The sequence below is a fragment of the Lagenorhynchus albirostris genome, chromosome 14 (assembly GCF_949774975.1).
Source record: "Lagenorhynchus albirostris chromosome 14, mLagAlb1.1, whole genome shotgun sequence".
Lineage (NCBI taxonomy): Eukaryota > Metazoa > Chordata > Mammalia > Artiodactyla > Delphinidae > Lagenorhynchus > Lagenorhynchus albirostris.
The window spans coordinates 45,758,357-45,777,180 of NC_083108.1; the positions used below are offsets into that span (position 1 = coordinate 45,758,357).

An 18,824-nucleotide genomic window follows, 5' to 3' on the forward strand; every position below is an offset into this window, starting at 1 on the left:
TCCAGTGGTTAGGACTCTGTGCTTCTACTGCAGGGGGCATGGGTTCGATCCCTGGTTGGGAACTAAGATCCTGCATGCCTCGTGGCCAAAAAAATAAACTAATAAAATAAATTTAAAATAAAATAAATTTAAAAAATGAAATTTTTAGTCTTCAGTGATCATAACAAAATGTACATAATAAGTTAAATATCAGACAACACTTGCTGCTAATATATGCAAAAGAGAGGAACAACTAAGGAAATTCTGAATAATGAAGTTAATTGCATGGTTCCTTGAATAAGGGTCTTTGCTAATTTTTTTTAAACCAAGGAATCCTTACTTGAGTTAAATCTTTAGTGGCTGTTAGAAGAGTAAAATATGCTCAGATACTTATAAGTGCATTTAAATTTCATGTCATATATCCAGGGCTTCAAGCTCGAGCTATGGTTTTCTTGTTTGAATACTTTGCTAATTTATTCATGCCAAAGAAGAAATCAAATTATAAAAATATATTTAAATCAACAACTGTTCATTCAATATTAGAAGGGTAAACACCTTAATAATTTATGAATGTACTAATGTTGTGTGTGAAAATGCTTTGAGATGAACAGTGGATTCAGCGTGTTTAACATTCTCTGAAAATGAGCTATTGCACAGACTTGGCAAGTATTATATGCTGCACAGATTCATGAAATGAGAAATTATGAACACCATTTTAATTGTTGTTATTAGATACTTCACATGTGTCTTACAAGTCCTTACTAGTTGAATCATACAGTGCTGTATTTCACAAACAGCAGCGATTAAATGGCCGTGCCCAAGCTGGTACACTAAATGAAAGGGTTCGATCTAGAAGCCAGGACTCCCCTGTCCTAGCTTGATGGAGGTGTATTACAGGGGTAACATCTTACATATTACAAGCGTGACCTACATCTTGCACGCTGCAGTTTCCATGGGCACATGATCTAGTTTAATATCCAGTTCATAATTTGCAGTTCTTTGACAGGTAGTCACGAGCTACAGTTTTCAGCCCCATATCCAAAACTATTGAGGGTAAAATTCACCTATATCATTGCACCTTTTTGTTTTATTTTGGGTTCTCAACTTGGAAAATATATGCCCTGGACTAGGGTTCTAAGTCTGTTATTACATCCTGTCTGTGTGATCTGGGGAAACTTGCTTTACCTTCCTGAGTTTCCAGCTTTTTTTTTTGTTTGTTCGCTTGTTGTTTCCATTTCCATGCCAAAGAGCTCTGCAAAGGGTAAAAAACTATGTAAGTTACAAATATGAATTTATAAATATATTTGTTGGTTTGAGGGCTTGGGTGCCTACTGGAGGCATCACAGTCTGGGCAGGTGTGCCTGCTTCCACCAGAAACCTGTAGAAAGGCATGAGCCAAGGCACAGCCGGAAACACGTGGGTCTGTGCACCAAGAGAGGAACACCTCTCCTTTTTACAATTTTGTTCTTCTAAAGGACAAAGGCAAGAGTGGCCTTGCCAGTAGAATGCAAGCAATCTAAACTTAAAAGTTAGTGTGCAGTAAATTGTCAGGAAATGCCAGCTGCTAACACCTGCCAGCCTTGTGGGAATTTGGACCTCTCCTGATGAGGCGGAGTTGGGAGCAGAAATCTTGAGTCTGGCTGGTCACCTGGCAACACAGAGAGACCTTCTGGATCCTTACTGGACAAGTCTGTCTGTCTCCCTAAGACTGAAAGTTTGGAAGCATTTAAATAAGAGAAATAGAATCAATAGACAGTGATTTCAGTCACTCAAATGCAAATGCACCCTAAACTTTCTTCTTTGTCTTTCCGCTTAAAGGCTCTCCCTTGTTGGTTTGCACCCTCCGCTGTACTGTCTCTCCTCTTCTCCCCTGGATGCCTGTTCTCATCTTCTGGCTGAATTTCCTAATTCTGGCCGCCTCCAGTCTGCTAACCCCTGGCTCTTCCCTCTTCGATGGAGTGTCACACAGAGCTGCCTTGCTGTATTAGTTCTCTGCCTGAGAATGGCTCTGAGAGTTTTCGCAATCGGCGCCGGCTTTCCAATTCTACCTGGGTTCCATCCTCTCCCTTCTGCTCATACCAGGCTTCTCATGACCCTGCATTCTTGACCCTCTGAACCTTTTAAGCGTGTCTGTGCTACACCAGTAAATCACTCTCTGCCCTGTGTGTTCTCTGAGATAAGACACAAGTCCTACCGCTTTGGTGGTGGGTTCCCATGCAGCTTTCCTGATGACTGCAGTATACAATGGCCTCTCATTTATCCATGCTCATGCCACATTAGTTATTAAATGATGTATGGTTTGGAATTTAATTGCCCGACAATTGTTCAGCTTCCTGTCTTCCTGGATGAGTCAAAAGAATGTACCATGAAATTTTGTTGTGTCATTCCCTGCCCCTACCACATCAGATGCCTGAAAACCACCTGTTTCTGGATTAATCGGTGACCATGAATGAATACATGTAGGTGAAAGATGGGCAATGTTTAGGTCTATTTCATTTTTCCCACCATCAACCTTCCTCCTTTGGCTTTGAGACTGATTCTGTTTCCTGTTCCCTCCCTCAGGTGTTACAAGTCTTTGGACTCTGGAATCTGATAGAATGGGGCTCAAGCCCCAGCCCGTTGTAGGACCTTGGGCAGGTTGTTTCACCTCTCCAAGCCTCAGTTTCTCTATAAAATAATGATGTATTAAGAGTTGTAGGCGGTTTATTTTGGAGCGGGGGAAATGTTTTGTTTTGTTTCATGGATGTTTTGACCATTCTAAATTCTTGTAGGGAAGTGTTTAAAGATATGTAAAACATGTTTCTAAGAGTGTCACTTGGGCACCACATTGAGAACAGTGCTATTTCAGGGAATGATGTGCTCTAAATGAGGAATTACATTTCCTGTCCTCAGGTAATAGGTGTGGGTTTGGGGTACACACCTGAGGCTGTGGGATCCCAAACCCCACGTTCCTCCCATTCCACGTGCCCTGTCTCTGTGCCTGTGGAACATAAGAGAATGTCTGTCTTGAATGACACTTACAATTACTGCAAGTCGTGTCCCATTCATACACGTTCAATAACTGACATTAGTCAACTGCACAAGGAGAGAGGGACTTCTTTCTCCATATGCCGCTAAAACAATAGTAGTCTGAAAGAGGACAGACGAAATGAGAAAAAACATTATAGACCATGAGAGGTGACATCACTGAAATCCCTGGGCTAAAAGCCAAGGATACAAGGTCCTGCTTTCAGCTGTCAAGTATCATTTTGTGATCATAGATAACTTTACTTCATATGAAAAGAAAGTAAGTAATGTATGTTCAGACATGTTATAGATGAAATTAATTACCGAGTATGATATAATTAGGTGTAAGTAAAGAACCTGGCGGCCATAGAAATATCTGCAACATCTAAGACATATAAGCCTGCACAGAAATCTAAGGTTAAAGGGTGATATAAATGAAAACAATAAAAGTTTACCTTGTTACTTTTTCTGGTTTAATGTAGAGCCTAAGCTTTCAGGTTTCACCTTGAAGCCTTCTGGTGCTAAGTGTGTATTTCTGAGGTAACCCAAAGTAAGTTACCATGGATATGCTTCTACCAAAGGCAAAAAGAAAGGAAAAGGAAAACATAAGAGGGGTGAGAAAATACTTTTTCACAATTCAATAATGTGAAAGAACTTCAGAAGTTGCTTTCGGAAAATATGTTTCTAAAAGTATTTGATGGTACCCTTTGCAAAGGAGCCACAGAATAATAAAAGCTTATTTAATTTAATTTTCTACTTCATTACTCCCCAAAGTATGGGACCAAGTGAAGGAATGCCCTCACAGATTGCATGCCACATGTCAGAAATTTATTACCATGCTCAGTGGCGTTATTTCACCCATTTTTCTGTAATACTTTCATTCTAAACTGAAGGAAGGGAAATTACATTAAAACCTAGATCTTAGTCTGATGATGACTTGGCAACCTCCATTAATCCAAAGATCTGTGCTCCTTTTGTTACTCAAGGATCCTGAACAACAAATTCAAATTACCCAGCGTTCATTAAGCAATAACGCATGAGAAGCGCCGTGCTGGAGTCTGTGGGCAAAGAAAAAGATGAACCCATCTCAGAAGGGTTTAAATGAACTAACATCCTAGGAGTTAGTTCTATACCCTGTTCACAGACGACTAAGGCCATCGATTCAAGGAATGGCCTCCTGGGGCCACAAGCTAAACCATTGTAAGTTTCTCATCCACAACATGGAGTGAGGTCCAGGCCAGCGGGTAGATAAAATGGTCTCTAAGATCCTTTTCAGCGTTAAAGTCTTAAGATTTCATAACTGGATCAGAGTTACACACCCACACAAGTTGCAGCAGAATGTTAAGTAGAACCCAACAGAGCGTTCTTTCTTCTCCTGGTGTTTAGAGCAAAAACCTATCTCAAATGTAGGAGTATGTTTCTCTACGTGTGAGAGAGGAGCACAGGAAGAGAGGGAGAGAATGCTTGCAAGTGATTCCCTGGGTTTCCAATCTGGAGTTGCAGTATTTTTGACAAAGGGAAAAAGAAAACAAAACAAAAAAGCCCAGAGCCTGCCATAACCCTGTGTCTCAAGATTGAAGAGCCATTGAAGATTGACTCTTCATGGTGGCACGAGAGATACGGTTAGAAGTACCGATGTTATGGATTCCTTCCTGCAAGTTCAGCACCACGCTGGGTGCTAAAGAAGTAAGAGAGGAAGGAAGGAAGGGAGGGAAGGAAATAGATACAGGAGAACAGGTCTGGCAGGGTGGGGAAAGGGGGGCCGTGGAATGAAGGCATGGCCCCTGGCCAAGCAAGGAGCTTGTTTCACAGATGCTTTTTTTGCAATTAATTTTCACTTTCTGCAATTCAGTGTTTTCCATCTAAAGAAACTTCTGCTCAAAACACACCATTTCAAAGCCGAAGTGTTTATTAAGTCGTGGAGAACCACAAATCGCGCAAAGAACTAATGATTGGTCTTAATATAGCATGTTTAAGGGGGACAAGTATAAGTGGGGAGAATGATACTTTTGGAATTTCTCCCTGTTATCCTCCAATTTCCGACTGATTGATTGTTGTTGCAACTACTTAAAAGGACCGCGTGACCATTCCAAATTCTTTCTCTAGTTAGGTCAGTCTCTGAAATAACCTCCTCTGCTTTGAAATTTCATGCCCCAAGCCCCATCTTCCACATCACTCCTTGTCAGTGCAGGACCTGGCTTTATGTTTCAGAGAAGTTCACAGAAGCTACCCGCTGAGAACTGTCTCAAATACCTACGCCAAATCCATCAGCCAGTTTGCTTTTGTTCCCATCCGCTTCTCCTCCTGTTACAGTGGAGGAAGTGGACCCACCTGCCATCCAGGTGAGCTCCACCTGTACTCTGGGTCCCCTCTATTCTGTCCTCCTGTAAACCTCCCTGAACGGGTGACTCCCTTTTTCTCCTGGATCTTCAGCCTTTTCCTCTCTGTGGCTGCCCAGTATCAGTATTCACGATGCTCTAGGTTCTCCTTTAAAAAGAAAAATAAAAGAATGTTTTTCCTGAAGCCTGTATCCTCTTCCAGCTACAGCTCTTTCTGCATCTCAAAACAGTGATCTGCATCTTTCCCCACGCCTCTGTCCACACCAGTCTGGCTTCTGCCCTAGCCACTCTACTGGCTTGCTCCGGCTAATGACCTCTGAGTTGTGAAATTCAAAAGACACTGGGGTCCATCAGACTTGACCTGTCTTCACCTTATTACTTTCTCCTTGAAAAATGGCTTTTCCTCCTCCCTCTCTGTTCCTCTTCCATCCCTTTGAGAGGCTATTTTCTTCCATCTGAATTTCACACACTAGATTCTTCTTAGCTTGGCCCTGGGTCCACTTGGCCTTTTAATCTACAGTCTTTCCCTCGTGATTTCATCCACTCCTGTAAACCAGGCTCTCTTCTCCACTTGTCTTCAGAATCTCAGAGCCATCTAACCGTCTGCCTAGCAGGGTGCCATTGTTCCATCCGCCTCAAACCTGTCCCTCCTCCAGCATCCCCCATCTCAGTAGTCTCAGTAAGTGTCACCTAATTGCTCCTGCTGGAAACGTGGGACTTGACACTTTGCCTCTTCTTTAGCTCTCATATTCAATTATCATGTGGTATCACTTTTACCTCCAGAATATATATTGTACTGTCTCTTTCTGTGCTCCTCCACTGGCCACCTCACTGGCTATGGAAACAGCCCCCTAACTGCCCCCCGCAACGTCCACTCGGGCTCCTCTCTATCCCATTGTCCCTATCACAGCCAGAATGAATTTTACCAAATGCAGAGCTGAGTGTGTTGCTCCACAGCGTTAAATGCTTCAGAGGCTTCCCACTGTCCTTAGAAGAAAATGCAAAGTCCTTTACGTGATCTTATGCAATTCTCCCTTTCCCTTCTGACCTCTTTCTCCCTACTTCCTGTTACCCTCCTCTGACCCATCCCTCTGTTGTACTGAGCTTCTCTCAGCAGCTTCATCGCAATAGCTCCTTCCTGGCTATGTGCTGTTCTTAATCCCTGAAATTCTCTCCCCACCTCCACCCAAGAATCCCTCCCCACCTCCACGCTTTGCCTTGGGCTTCAGATGAAATCCCACTTCCTCCAGGAAGTTCTCTCATCTCCCCAAGTCCTGTTGACTAGATTTGCTCTCCCTGCTCTTTCCTATTTCCTCTACGCCATTATGTCAGCTACTACAATTGTAATTATGTAATTATCTGGATAATTTTGTGACGTATCTTCCCCACTAGACTGTATTCATCCCTGAACCTCCATCAGCTAGCATATATTCTAATATATAGAAGGTCTCAAAAATGTTTGTTGAATGAATGAATGAGGTACCTTCTTTTTTTCTTGCTCTCTTCTAAAATCTACTTCCCAGCCACTCAAAATTTACCTTAGGTAGGTTTCCCATCTTGTTAGGAAAAATCTGAATAAAATGTAGAAAAACTTTTGATTCTATTTTGATTCTAGTCTTAACCCATCCTCTTTGAGTCTGTATGCTCTCTGCTTTTTTCCTTTTTTTTTTGTACGTTATTTTTATTGTAGTCCATGATGAATTTTGAAAAATTTTTATTGGAGTATAGTTGATTTACAATGTTGTGTTAGTTTCTGCTGTACAGCAAAGTGAATCAGTTATACATATACATATATCCACTCTTTTTTTTTTTTTTTTTTTTTTTGCGGTACGCAGGCCTCTCACTGTTGTGGCCTCTCCCGTTGCGGAGCTCCAGACGCGTAGGCTCAGCAGCCATGGCTCACGGCCATGGCTCATCATAACTTTGCAGTAATGATGGATTTTTTCGCATGACCTCAGCTTTTCGTATTTAATAGTTTGTACGTACAGCAACATGATCAGAAGTACAGCCAATCATCATAGAACAAAGCAAAGCAAACTGGCCTACATGGAAATAGAATCTCAACTGTGGCTTCTGGAATACTGTGTTTCGAGCAAATCAGCTAACCACAAAAACGTGTAGACATAATTGATAGGAGGAAGCCAAAGAATCATTCATTCATTCATTTGTTCATCTAGCCATATTTATGGAACTATAAGGCAGGAATTGTGTATTTAATAAATTAAAAATGTATATAAGTAGTTTTCTTTTGTAAATTAGCACCCTATTTGGGGCAAATCAAGTATGGAATCAATGTATGATTAAATCAAAGGAATAGTCAGCTATTGAGGAGAGTCCAAGAAGAGCAATTTGAATCCACCAAGGTTTCATCACCTCTCAAAGGCAAGGTCAGACTTAGATGAAAGAGCTTCTTTTTGAGAGGCACGCACATTCACAAACATATTTCCCCCGCCTTTTCTCCAATGCCCAAGCTATTCTTTAACAAGAAGGAGCCGTTTTCTGACATGCTTGAAGGGAATACTTAAGCCCAGAGGTAACATATCATCAACAATTCACATTTTGGTGCAAGAGACTGAAGTCAGAGTTTCTCCACCGAGAAGACTTTGATACCAGAATGGGGGATGTACACATTGGACCTGGAATTTTAATAAGAGGTTGAGGTGAGCTCCATGGAATAAATGGAAACACACACACACACACACACACACACACACACACACACACAACACAGAGTAAGGCCTGGAGTGTTGAAAACATACCATGCCTTCTTGCCTACTTTGAGGCCAGGCTTGGTATTGTCATGATAAGTTTACCAACTCAGGAGTCCTGCTGTTTCACCAGTGTCCTGTTTACCAGCACTGAAGCTACTCAGACACCTTGGCCTTGCTAGTCTGACTTGCTCCAGACCAATGAGATCAGACCGTTCCATGCACTTTTTAGGTGACAGTTTGAGCCGAAGTCACTTCTAAAATTGCAGCAATCCCAGGAAGGCTTAGAAGCTATCACATAAATCATTGAATCTGGAAAGGGGATGGGGATGACAAATTTTAGTACAAAAGATTTGCAACAGGGGATGGGAAAGAGTTTTTAGAAACCATTGTTACAGCTATATATGTGACACACTAGAATGCTATGAGAATAAAGAACTGGGCATATCTCAGCCGTACCTGAAATCAGGTGAATGGAAATTAAATGATAAAATAGGCCAAACAGAACTACAATAAACATTTGTATGGCAGGGAATGCTATTTTAAACTCAGTTCATGCTCCATGCATTGCTAGAGGTTTTCAGATCAGTGAAAATACCTACTTGCCCCAAATTCATTGAAATTGGTTGACTTCTACGAATATAATATACCCTCCCCAGGCCTGGGCTGTGAATTTTAGACATCTCTGAAAATAGGTTCATCAATGAGCATTTGATCTTGGGCAAATAAATAAATACTAAAAATTAATAAAACCTAGAACAGCTAACCTCTTTCTCTTCAGGGCACTGGCTTAAGTTTATTATTCTGATTACGTCAGAGAGAAAATTCCAGTTGCTTACTGATTCTTTCAACTTCATGCTAATCAGTTTTCCTTCTAACTAGGTCTGTAAATGGGTGACGGAAAAGGACTAGGGCAAGTATAGAGAGTGCAAGTGAGGAAAACCAGAAATATTTGAAGCTAAAATTTCTGAATACGAGAAATAGAAGCAATTCCCCTTCTGTGGCTACAGGAATTCTATAGCGTAATTGCCCTAGGTTCTCACGCAAGATCAGTTACTAACCCAGTGGTCCCTAACCTTGTTTTCACCCCAGAAGTGACTAAGGAATTCAACACACTTCCATCAATAAAAGTGGCTCAGGGCTTACAAGGGCAGAACTGTTCTATTCTTAAGGGTCTCTTGCCCCTGGAGGAGCGTGGGGTGCGTACATGGGAAAATCATTCCCTCCAGATTTTGATTCCTCCGCTGGAGGGGCTGTCCCTTCCCCATTTTTTCCCCAATAATGTAACGTTTGTGCCTTAGTTTCTTCATCCATAAAATGAGAATGATATGTTCAGGTATCTGTAAATGTGTAAAGGGATATACAGAGAAAAGTTTTAATATCTTCCATTTGCCATTTTTATTTAATTTGTTAAATATGATACAACAGAGCTAGGTATGTTGACTGTTCTGGTTAAGCTCTTGAGCACTTAGTTTCTAAAGAGAATCTAAAAGTAGCATTGATTAGAAGTAAATACGGTCTATTTAAAGGTCATCGTGACTCTGCTTCAGAGTATTGAGATTGTTTCTACCAAATATCTTTTTTTTTTTTTTGCGGTACGCGGGCCTCTCACTGCTGTGGCCTCTCCCGTTGCAGAGCACAGGCTCTGGGCGCGCAGGCTCAGCGGCCATGGCTCACGGGCCCAGCCGCTCCGCGGCATGTGGGATCTTCCCAGACGGGGCCACGAACCCGTGTCCCCTGCATCGGCAGGCGGACTCTCAACCACTGCACCACCAGGGAAGCCCCTCTACCAAATATCTTTAAAGAGAGAAGAAAAGATGCAGGAATGGTCTATATCAGTTAATGGGCTGCACATCGTAACGTGTCATTTATTAAGCCCTAACTATATGCAGGTATGCTGCTAAGAGCTTAACTTATTTAATCCCCCGTAACAGTCATTTATTATTATTCCCATTTTGCAGAGATAAGACTGACATTTAAAGAAATTACATAGCATGCTCCATATTCCACAAAAAGTTAGTAAATTAGTATTTAAGCCTAAACTTTTATGATTGCAACGTTTTTCCTCTTAGCTACCATGCTAAGTTTATAGGGTTATCGGAAGTGATCAGAAGTCACAACTGGAAGAGAGTTGTAGAGAAGCATGTCATTCTTCTTAGCTGTGCTGCTTTTTTATTGTTTCACAAGATGAATGAAAAGAAACTATGTCAGGAATCTGAGTCTTAATAAAAAACTTAACAGAGGAGGGGGATGTGACAGATCACATTCCCAAATCGTTTGTTTAGTAATAATATAACTGAGGGAAACCTGCTCTTCTAATAGGGGACGATCACTTTTTCCAATGATAAGTTAAGTTATAAATAAAAACAGTAACTCACTGTTATGGTGTCCTACAGCTACTCAAGAAACTTTCCCCTCTGCCTAATTAAAATAAATTGATTATAAGTCACATGCTTTGTCCCTGAGACGGCCACATTTGTACTGGGAAAAGGAACTGTTTAGAACAGAATTACAGTGAAAGCAATTTTGAAATTGGACCTTGTCACTAGGGGGCACTTAGGGATATAAAATCAGCATCACCAAAAGTACTTTCTGAAATAGAACAATTACTGACATACGTCTTTTCAAGGGAGGAAAAAAATACCTGATTAGAGACGTAAGAATTCAGGGCATCTTCTGATGGACTATTTTCAGGTACCCCATTGGTTAGAGAAGGAGCCTTTAAAGTGGACACCGTTTTGAAGTCAGGAGTCCAATCTTCTCTCTCCCTCTCTGTTTCACCACTGGAAGTATGAATGTGATGTGAAAGGGGAAAAGAATAAGAAGAAGAAAGAAAGAAAAACCAGTGGCAACAAAATCTTCGTCTTCCTCAGCTCCTTTCGTGGCTTCCTCTTGGTCTCTTTCCCACTGTCCGTATCCCTTTCTTTAACCTGCCCCTGAGGGTATTTGTCCCCCTCCCTCTGTGGCTCAGAATTACTTGGTCTTCATTTTCACAGGCCTCCCTCTTTCATTTCACTTTTCCTCCCATTACACCTGGCTTTGTTCTTCCGCTTTATTGTTCCTCTTTGTTTTCATTAGCTGTTAGACTAAGTTCCAGTTTTAGTTTTGTTCCTGTTATGTGGCTTATTTTATTTTTTCTCCTTTTTAAACACTCACATCCCTATTTCCTTAAGAAATCCATAAAATGTGTTTCCAGGATCTGTTTTAGCTAAATGTGATGGTAATAGAGAACATGTTATCTGGTGCCAAAGGAGAATCGTTTCTCAAACTGATCAAGTAAATGGGGAGAAACATAAGAGTGAAAAAACACATTCTTACATGCTAGTCTCTCACAGGACAAAAACGAGCAGAAAAACCTTTTCATGGTGTGTGTACAAGTTTAAAACGACAGATGGAAGAATGAAAGTGTGGCCGAAAAAAATCTTGGTTTGGGCCACGTGTCACCGAACAACCAGTTTAATTGATTTTCTTTTCCAAACTCACCATTTCTTTGGCTTGGCATGTGAGGAAGTTGTAAACTATACTAAATCATGGAGTCTGTATTGAGAGGATTTGGATATCTCAGCAACATCTTAGAGCAAAGATGGGAGACCTTCAATTGCCCTTAATGTGAAGGGAAGAAAAATCTTTCTATTTTATGCACCCTATCTGTGGAAATTACCCTGCAGTTATAATTAAGAAAATAATTGCAAGTACAGTTTACCAGGTCCATGCCCATCATTTCGTCCTGTAAATTGAAACACTTCACCCACCGACCTAGTTTGTGAGCTATGGGCTAACCTCCCATGAGCGGTAGATCTAGTTCTTCTTGAATAACGAAATGGTGGTCTGGGACTGGGAATCACGAATTTTGTTCCTTTCTCCCCTGACTCACCATGTGGTCACAGGAAAGGCTACACATCATCAATTTTTCTGGTAGGAAAATGATTAGTGTAATTGTTACGCAGATTACTCTAGAGCTTTGACTTCAACCAGCCACTTGTGGCACCCAGCCCTGCCCTCAAGCTTTAAATAAACTTTTAATTCAGATCAACAAAAACTGTTGCTTCAGATGCCAGTATTCATAAGATTATTATTTCAAAATTCTTTTAAGATACGTTCATGTTTTCACGTATTTCAAGCCAAATCAAATCATAAGACATCCATCCAGTTAGTCAATCCCCATGATTGAGTTATAATAAATAGATAAATTAATTTTAATTTCAGTTTTTGACTTAGGAAAAGATTTTTATTTTTCTACATTTTTGCCATTTGTCTTCTCCTACACAGCCCTACTCCACTGCCTTCACTTCACATTTTATATATTTATTTACACAGTCGTTAATGTTGTGCAATTCCTTAACACTTCTCCTTAGGAAGATAGAACATTTGCTTTTCTTAATCACCGTAATCTGTTGCATTTCTATATCGCATACACTTCCTGGCTTCTAAAAAGACCAAGATGTTCCATGAGTTCAAAAGGCTCAGTGTTTGTAGCAGGGGCCTATAAACAGATGATCCTAGTGCAGGACACCGTAACGCGCTATAATATATACCGCAACACTGTATTCAGTGGAGTGGTGATTTCCTCAGGGGATAGATGACCTCCAAGGAAGATTTTTTGAAAGTCTGCGAGGACAGTTTTTTGTTGTCACAGAAATTGGAGGTCACTGGCATTTAGTCGCTAGGAGCCGGTACTGCTAGACACCCATTCTACGCCCAGGTCAGTTCTGCCCAGCAAGAAACTGACCCCAGTTATGCATGGCTTTCTGAAATCCCAGTGGACATCCTTGCAGTTAAAAAACATGTTTATCGGGCTTCCCTGGTGGCTCAGTGGTTGAGAGTCCGCTTGCCGATGCAGGGGACACGGGTTCGTGCCCCGGTCCAAGAAGATCCCACGTGCCGCGGAGCGGCTGGGCCCGTGAGCTATGGCCGCTGAGCCTGCGCATCCGGAGCCTGTGCTCCGCAACGGGAGAGGCCACAGCAGTGAGAGGCCCACGTACCGCAAAAAAAACATGTTTATCATTAGGTGGTCCTAGACCCTTCCTGTCTCTGAGATATAAACACAAAGAAATTATTGCCATCTTAAGAGACACTACATTTTCCGGGGAAGTCAGTACCTCATAAACCAAGGGAAAACTCTTTTTTATTTTGTTCAGAACTTGACCAAAAATTATTCCTCTGAAAAATTATGTCACCAACTGCTGATTTGGACATCAAGAATACTAACACATAGTCTGTGTAAAAATAGGATTTACACAACATTCGACAGAAAGGGGTTAATAATCTTAATATAAAGAGCTTTTTAAATCAATGAGAGTTGAAAATGAACTGGTTTATGGGATGGGTAACATTAAATGTTGATACCCAGTTTTATATAAAACACAGCAAAAATGTTCAATAATAATGTATGTATAAAGGTATAATATATAACAATATACAGTATACAAGGGAGTACATATGTAAAGTGTAATTTCATAGTGAGTTGTAGTATTATTATTTGACAATCACACATTAATTTTCGTATGTGTATGTTTGTATGTCACTCTACTATATTTAACTGCCTACTTCCTTCCATTGGATCATGAGTTTCAAATGTATTCACAGGAACCAACACAGGTGCCTGGCAGAAAGCAGGCGTTCAATGAATGTTTGTTGAATGAATAGATTCTTATGAAATATAATTACTACTCTGTTTACTCTTATCCCTTTGAACTAGAGAGGGAAAATATTTTACCAAATCAGATGCATGTCTAAATTGTAAATCTCTACTTTCAGTATATTTTTCTCTATTTAGAAACTTCTAATGGAAGGTGACAGACAAACTGGAAACTTGGCATTTATACTGGTATCTTGTGTGCCATAAGTAAGTAAACAGAAAAGCAAATACAGTCAAAGGAAATAAATTGATTAAATTTAACTTTCCCAAAATTTACATCAAAATTATACTCGCCAACACTTTAAAAAATATAGTAGAGAAACTCATTATTTAAGGAACTCTCTGGTCTAAAATAGTGGCTTTTCACAGTAGTTTGGAGACTTGAGTTCCACGGAGCCTTCTCGGCATTGAGTGGCGTTCTCTCTGGACTCCACCTCTTGTTTCAACCAGAGCAATTCTGCTTTTATTTATATTATGTTCTGGGCTTCCGCGTAGACTCTTAATGGAATAAAAAGTTCAATGACATTAAATAAATAATCAAACAAATACGAAAAACATAGGTGTCAAAAACAATCCACTAGTCACGTGCACACACACATCATCACCTCCTGTATTATCTGTTCTGTATCCTACTCATTCTTCAAAAAGCCAATTTATAAATCTACTTCCTCTGTAAAGTCTTGCCAGTTCCCCCAGTGGGTTAGTTACTTCAGTCTCAATGTCTTCTTATATTATCTCTTCACATGACTTTTTATCCTTTCCAGGCAGTGATATCCAAAGTGGGTTGCTAGTACCTCAAGGGGTGTGCACCATAATACATTAGGGAAGAAAATATTAGAACTTCCATTTATACTTTTTTTAATCTTTTTAATTCTCTGTTTTGGGGTGGAGTAAATTTTATGAAATGAAAATATTCTACCACAGTGGTAGATGATAGATAGGTGATAGATGATGATGATAGAGATAGATAGATAGAACAAATAAATGAATAAATGATGGGGAAAGTTTAGTGCTACACAATGAAAAAGGTTTTAAGACCACTCCTCTAGGCTTTGGACTCCTATGATAGGGTTTCTTCATCCTGGTGTCTTCAGGTTAAATATCGCTTGCTCAATAAATTAACTTTGAAAGAATAGATGAATTATTTTGGATATACTACATTTGAGTTCTCTGAAAGCAAAACATGCCTGGACTAAAATTTTGAAAAGTCCCTTCATAAATGAACACCTCTGCCACAAAACACATCATGTTTTTCTCAAAAGACTCCCCCATGACTACAGTTTTTTCTGCTGAAGTTGCCAAAGCCCCAGATTGCCCAACAAATCCACACTTCCATGTGCGGAAACTGAGAGCGTAGCAGATGTGGTTAGACAATTTAGAAGTCTGGATGAATCTAGAGAGTACGGTTAGATCGATACATGACTTTGGAAATGGGGTGGGAGGTGAAGATGGGAAAGGGGGTGTCAGTAGTGTGATCCATCAAGCATGGGGGTAGGAGGGAGGTGGAAGGTGTCATTCTGAATTTGCTTCCCAAAATCAACAAAGACAGCCTGGATCTCTGTGTTTGCAAGCATATTATTACCAAATTACATGAGTCCATCCTCATTTCATTATGCCATTCTCTTGTATATGGGGTTCTCTTCTCCCCTATTTTAACTGATGTATTTTGTAACCTGCCACTAAATAATTAGCTTTACGGCGTTACACACTGTTCTTACTTAACATCTGAGTATCCAATTAATTATATGTATTTTGAATTTCTATTTTAATTTTATCAATAGACTTCCCAAATATTTAGATAACGATAACTATACTACTACTAACTCTGTGATATTTTATAAATGATAATACTTATAAAAACCCTGAAAGGCAGGTAATTTTTATCCCTTTGGTTAAAATGTAGGATGTTAAAGAGAAAAATACAGCTTTCTCAAGATACAGAAAATGATATACTATAATGAAATCCTTTCATTTTCTCTAACTTCCAATGTTTTCTTTACATAAACCCTTAAAATTTTTGTTGTTTAAATTTAAAATTAAATATTGAGTTTGATCTTATAAAACATTTAATTACTTTTGGAAATGTACTTTATGAGACCCAGAAAACTCAGTTTCAATGATATGGAATAAAAATCTAATATCATGCTTGGAACACAATTTTTGAGGGCGCAATGCATCACTGGTGGTATTTCCTTTGGAAAATGAATTATTGTATTATAGGCTAAATCCTGCCAGAATTGATTTTGAAAATCCAAAGTAGAATATTTTGGATACTATAGTTTCATATGAAGTGAGCAAGCAAATAGTCTTTTTATCTTTTTAAAAAACAAATAAAATGGTTTCAATAAAGTGTGATACTCATATTTATTACCTACTCTGCGTCTCTGAACCATAAATCTGATGGCTATATCTGAAGTGTAAGCAAATCCTGTCCTGCAGAAATGAAGTCTAAGCATTTTCAAAGCTTGTCGCACAATCTCATTACTGGGATCAGTTATTGCTTTTCTTCCCAAGAAAAGGGTTGTCCATCCTAATTTAGTAGTGAAGAACTGATTTTTATTATGTTCTCCCAGGTGAAAAGTAGCTCCAATTCTTTCAAATGGAATGACAGCCAGGTTGATTTATGGAGGGGATGGGGTTGGGGAGTAACCAGAACCTGCAGCTACCCAGAGAAAACCCCACTAGTGCTGCGGGCAGTGCACCCCGTCCCCTTAGGGAAAGAGCATGGCCTAAAAAGTCCTCCCTGTACATTCCCACATGATAATCAGGAATTTCCAGCAGTTACAGGAAATGCTTTCCCATTTGATATGAATGAAGAAGACTAATACCGAATCGTCTCTGGATTTCTTTATTCAGGCCTATCTTGTTTTACTGTGCTTCACTTTGCTTCGCTTCACAGATCTTTTGTTTCTTACACATTGAAGGTTTGCGGCAACCCTGTGGTCAAGCAAGTCTGTGGGGCATCATTTTTCCAAACAACATTGCTCATTTCGTGTGTCTGATTCACATTTTTGGAATTCCAGCAATATTTCAAACTTCTTCATTATTATTACATTTCTTCTGGTGATCGTGGTCAGTGATCTTTGATGTTACTATTTTAATTGTTATGGGGCGCCATGAACTGCACCCATATAAGACAGTGAACTTAATGGGTAAGTGTGTGTTCTGATTGCTCCACTGACCATCCGTTCCCCTGCCTCTCTTCCTCCCCTTGGGCCTCTCTGTTCTCTGAAACACAACAATATTGAAATTAGGCCCACTACTAAACCTACAGTGGCCTCTGAGTGTTCAAGTGAACAGAAGAGTCGCACTTTAAATCAAATCTCTCCCTTGAAATCAAAAGCTAGAAATGATTAAGCTTAGTGAGGAAGGCATTTCAAATGCCGAGACGGGCTGAAAGCTAGGCCTCTTGCACCAATTAGCCAAGTTGCTATCGCAAAGGAGAAGTTCTTGAAGGAAATTAAAAGTACAACTCCCATGAACTCACAAATGATAAGACATCAAAATAGTCCTACTGCTGATGTGAAGGCTGAGGGAGGTGAGGAAGCTGCAGAAAAAGTCTGAAAGAAAAGTTGGAAGCTAGCAGAGGTTAGTTTATGAGATTTAAGAAGAAAATAGCCATCTCCATCACATCAAAGTGCACGGTAAGGCAGCAAATGCTGACGTAGAAGCTGCCGCAAGTTACCTAGTTTACAGCATGGTTTACTGAATATTTTAAGCACACAGCTGAGACCTAATAACTCAGGAAGAAAGATTCCTTACTGCTCATTGACAGTGCACTTGGTCACCCAAGAGCTCTGGTAGAGACGAACAAGATTAATGTTCTTTTCACGCCTGCTAACACAATATCCATTCTGCAGCCAGTAGTTCAAGGAATCATTTTGACTTTCAAGTCTTATTATTTAAGAAATACATTTTGTAAGGTTATAGCTGCCGTAGATAGTGATTCCTCTGGTGGATCTGGGCAAAGTCAATTGAAAACCTCCTGGAAAGGATTCACCATTCTAGATGCCATCAAGAACATTTGTGATTCATGGGAAAAGGACAAAAGAGCAGCATGAACGGGAATTTGGAAAAAGTTGATTCCAACTCTCATGGGTGACGTTGAGGGGTTCAGGACTTCAGCGGAGGAAGTAACTGCAGATACGGTAGATCTAGCAAGAGAACTAGAATTAGAAGTGGACCCTGAAGATGTGACTGAATTGCTGCAATCTCAGGCTAAAGCCTTAATGGATGAGGAGTTACTTCTTAGGTATGAGCAAAGAAAGTGGCTTCTGGAGATGGAGTCTACTGGTGAAGACGCTGTTGAAATGACAACCAAAGCTTTAGAATATTACACGAACGTAGCTGATAAAGCAGTGGCAGAGTTTGAGAGGGCTGACTCCAATTTTGATAGAAGTTCTGACGTGGGTAAAATGCTTTCATGTAGCACTGCCTGCTACAGAGAAATCATTCGTGAAAGGAAGAGCCAATCAATCCATCAAACTTCACTGTTATCTTAAGAAATCGCAGCATCCATCCCAGCCTTTAGCAACCACCACCTGACCAGTCAGCATCCAAGCAAGGCCCTCTACCAGCAAATACATTTCAACTCACTGAAGGCTCAGATGATGGTGGGCATTTTTTTTTTAGCAATACACAATTTTTTAAGTTAAGGTATGTACGTTGTTTTGTTAGACATGATGGTATTACACTTAGTAGACTACAGTATAGTATCAATAGAACTTTTATATGCACTGGGAAACCAAAAAAATTTGGGTGACTGATTTTACTGTGATATTCGCTTTATTACCATGGTCTGGAACTGAACCCACAATATCTCCAAGGTATGCTTGTACTGTCATTTCTTTACTTTCATCTTTTATTTTCTTTTTTCCCCTTGTCCGTTGGTTAGTTTATCCAAATTTTTTTTTTTTTTTGCGGTACGTGGGCCTCTCACTGTTGTGGCCTCTCTGGTTGCGGAACACAGGCTCCGGACGCTCAGGCTCAGCGGCCATGGCTCACGGGCCTAGCCGCTCCGCGGCATGTGGGATCCTCCCGGACCGGGGCACGAACCCGCGTCCCCTGCATCGGCAGACAGACTCTCAACCGCTGCGCCACCAGGGAAGCCCCAAGTATATATTTTTTTAATATCCGTTTTGTGCTAGCTCAGTG

At 40.3% G+C, this 18,824-nt stretch overlaps 1 protein-coding gene and 1 long non-coding RNA gene across 2 annotated transcripts in view; one reads left to right on the plus strand and one right to left on the minus strand.

Moving 5' to 3' along the window:
• CHST9 (carbohydrate sulfotransferase 9) overlaps positions 1 to 18,824 on the plus strand; it is a 234,275-nt gene that overhangs the window by 149,947 nt on the left and 65,504 nt on the right. The window contains exon 4 of the mRNA XM_060121292.1: positions 2,905 to 2,955. Within this exon, the coding sequence (XP_059977275.1) occupies positions 2,905 to 2,955 (51 nt within the window). The remainder of the gene's footprint in view (positions 1 to 2,904; positions 2,956 to 18,824) is intronic.
• Positions 1 to 18,824, minus strand: part of LOC132504173 (uncharacterized) — an 85,211-nt gene that overhangs the window by 54,627 nt on the left and 11,760 nt on the right. Inside the window, exon 2 of the long non-coding RNA XR_009534760.1 lies at positions 1,165 to 1,231. This is a non-coding gene — a long non-coding RNA (uncharacterized LOC132504173). The remainder of the gene's footprint in view (positions 1 to 1,164; positions 1,232 to 18,824) is intronic.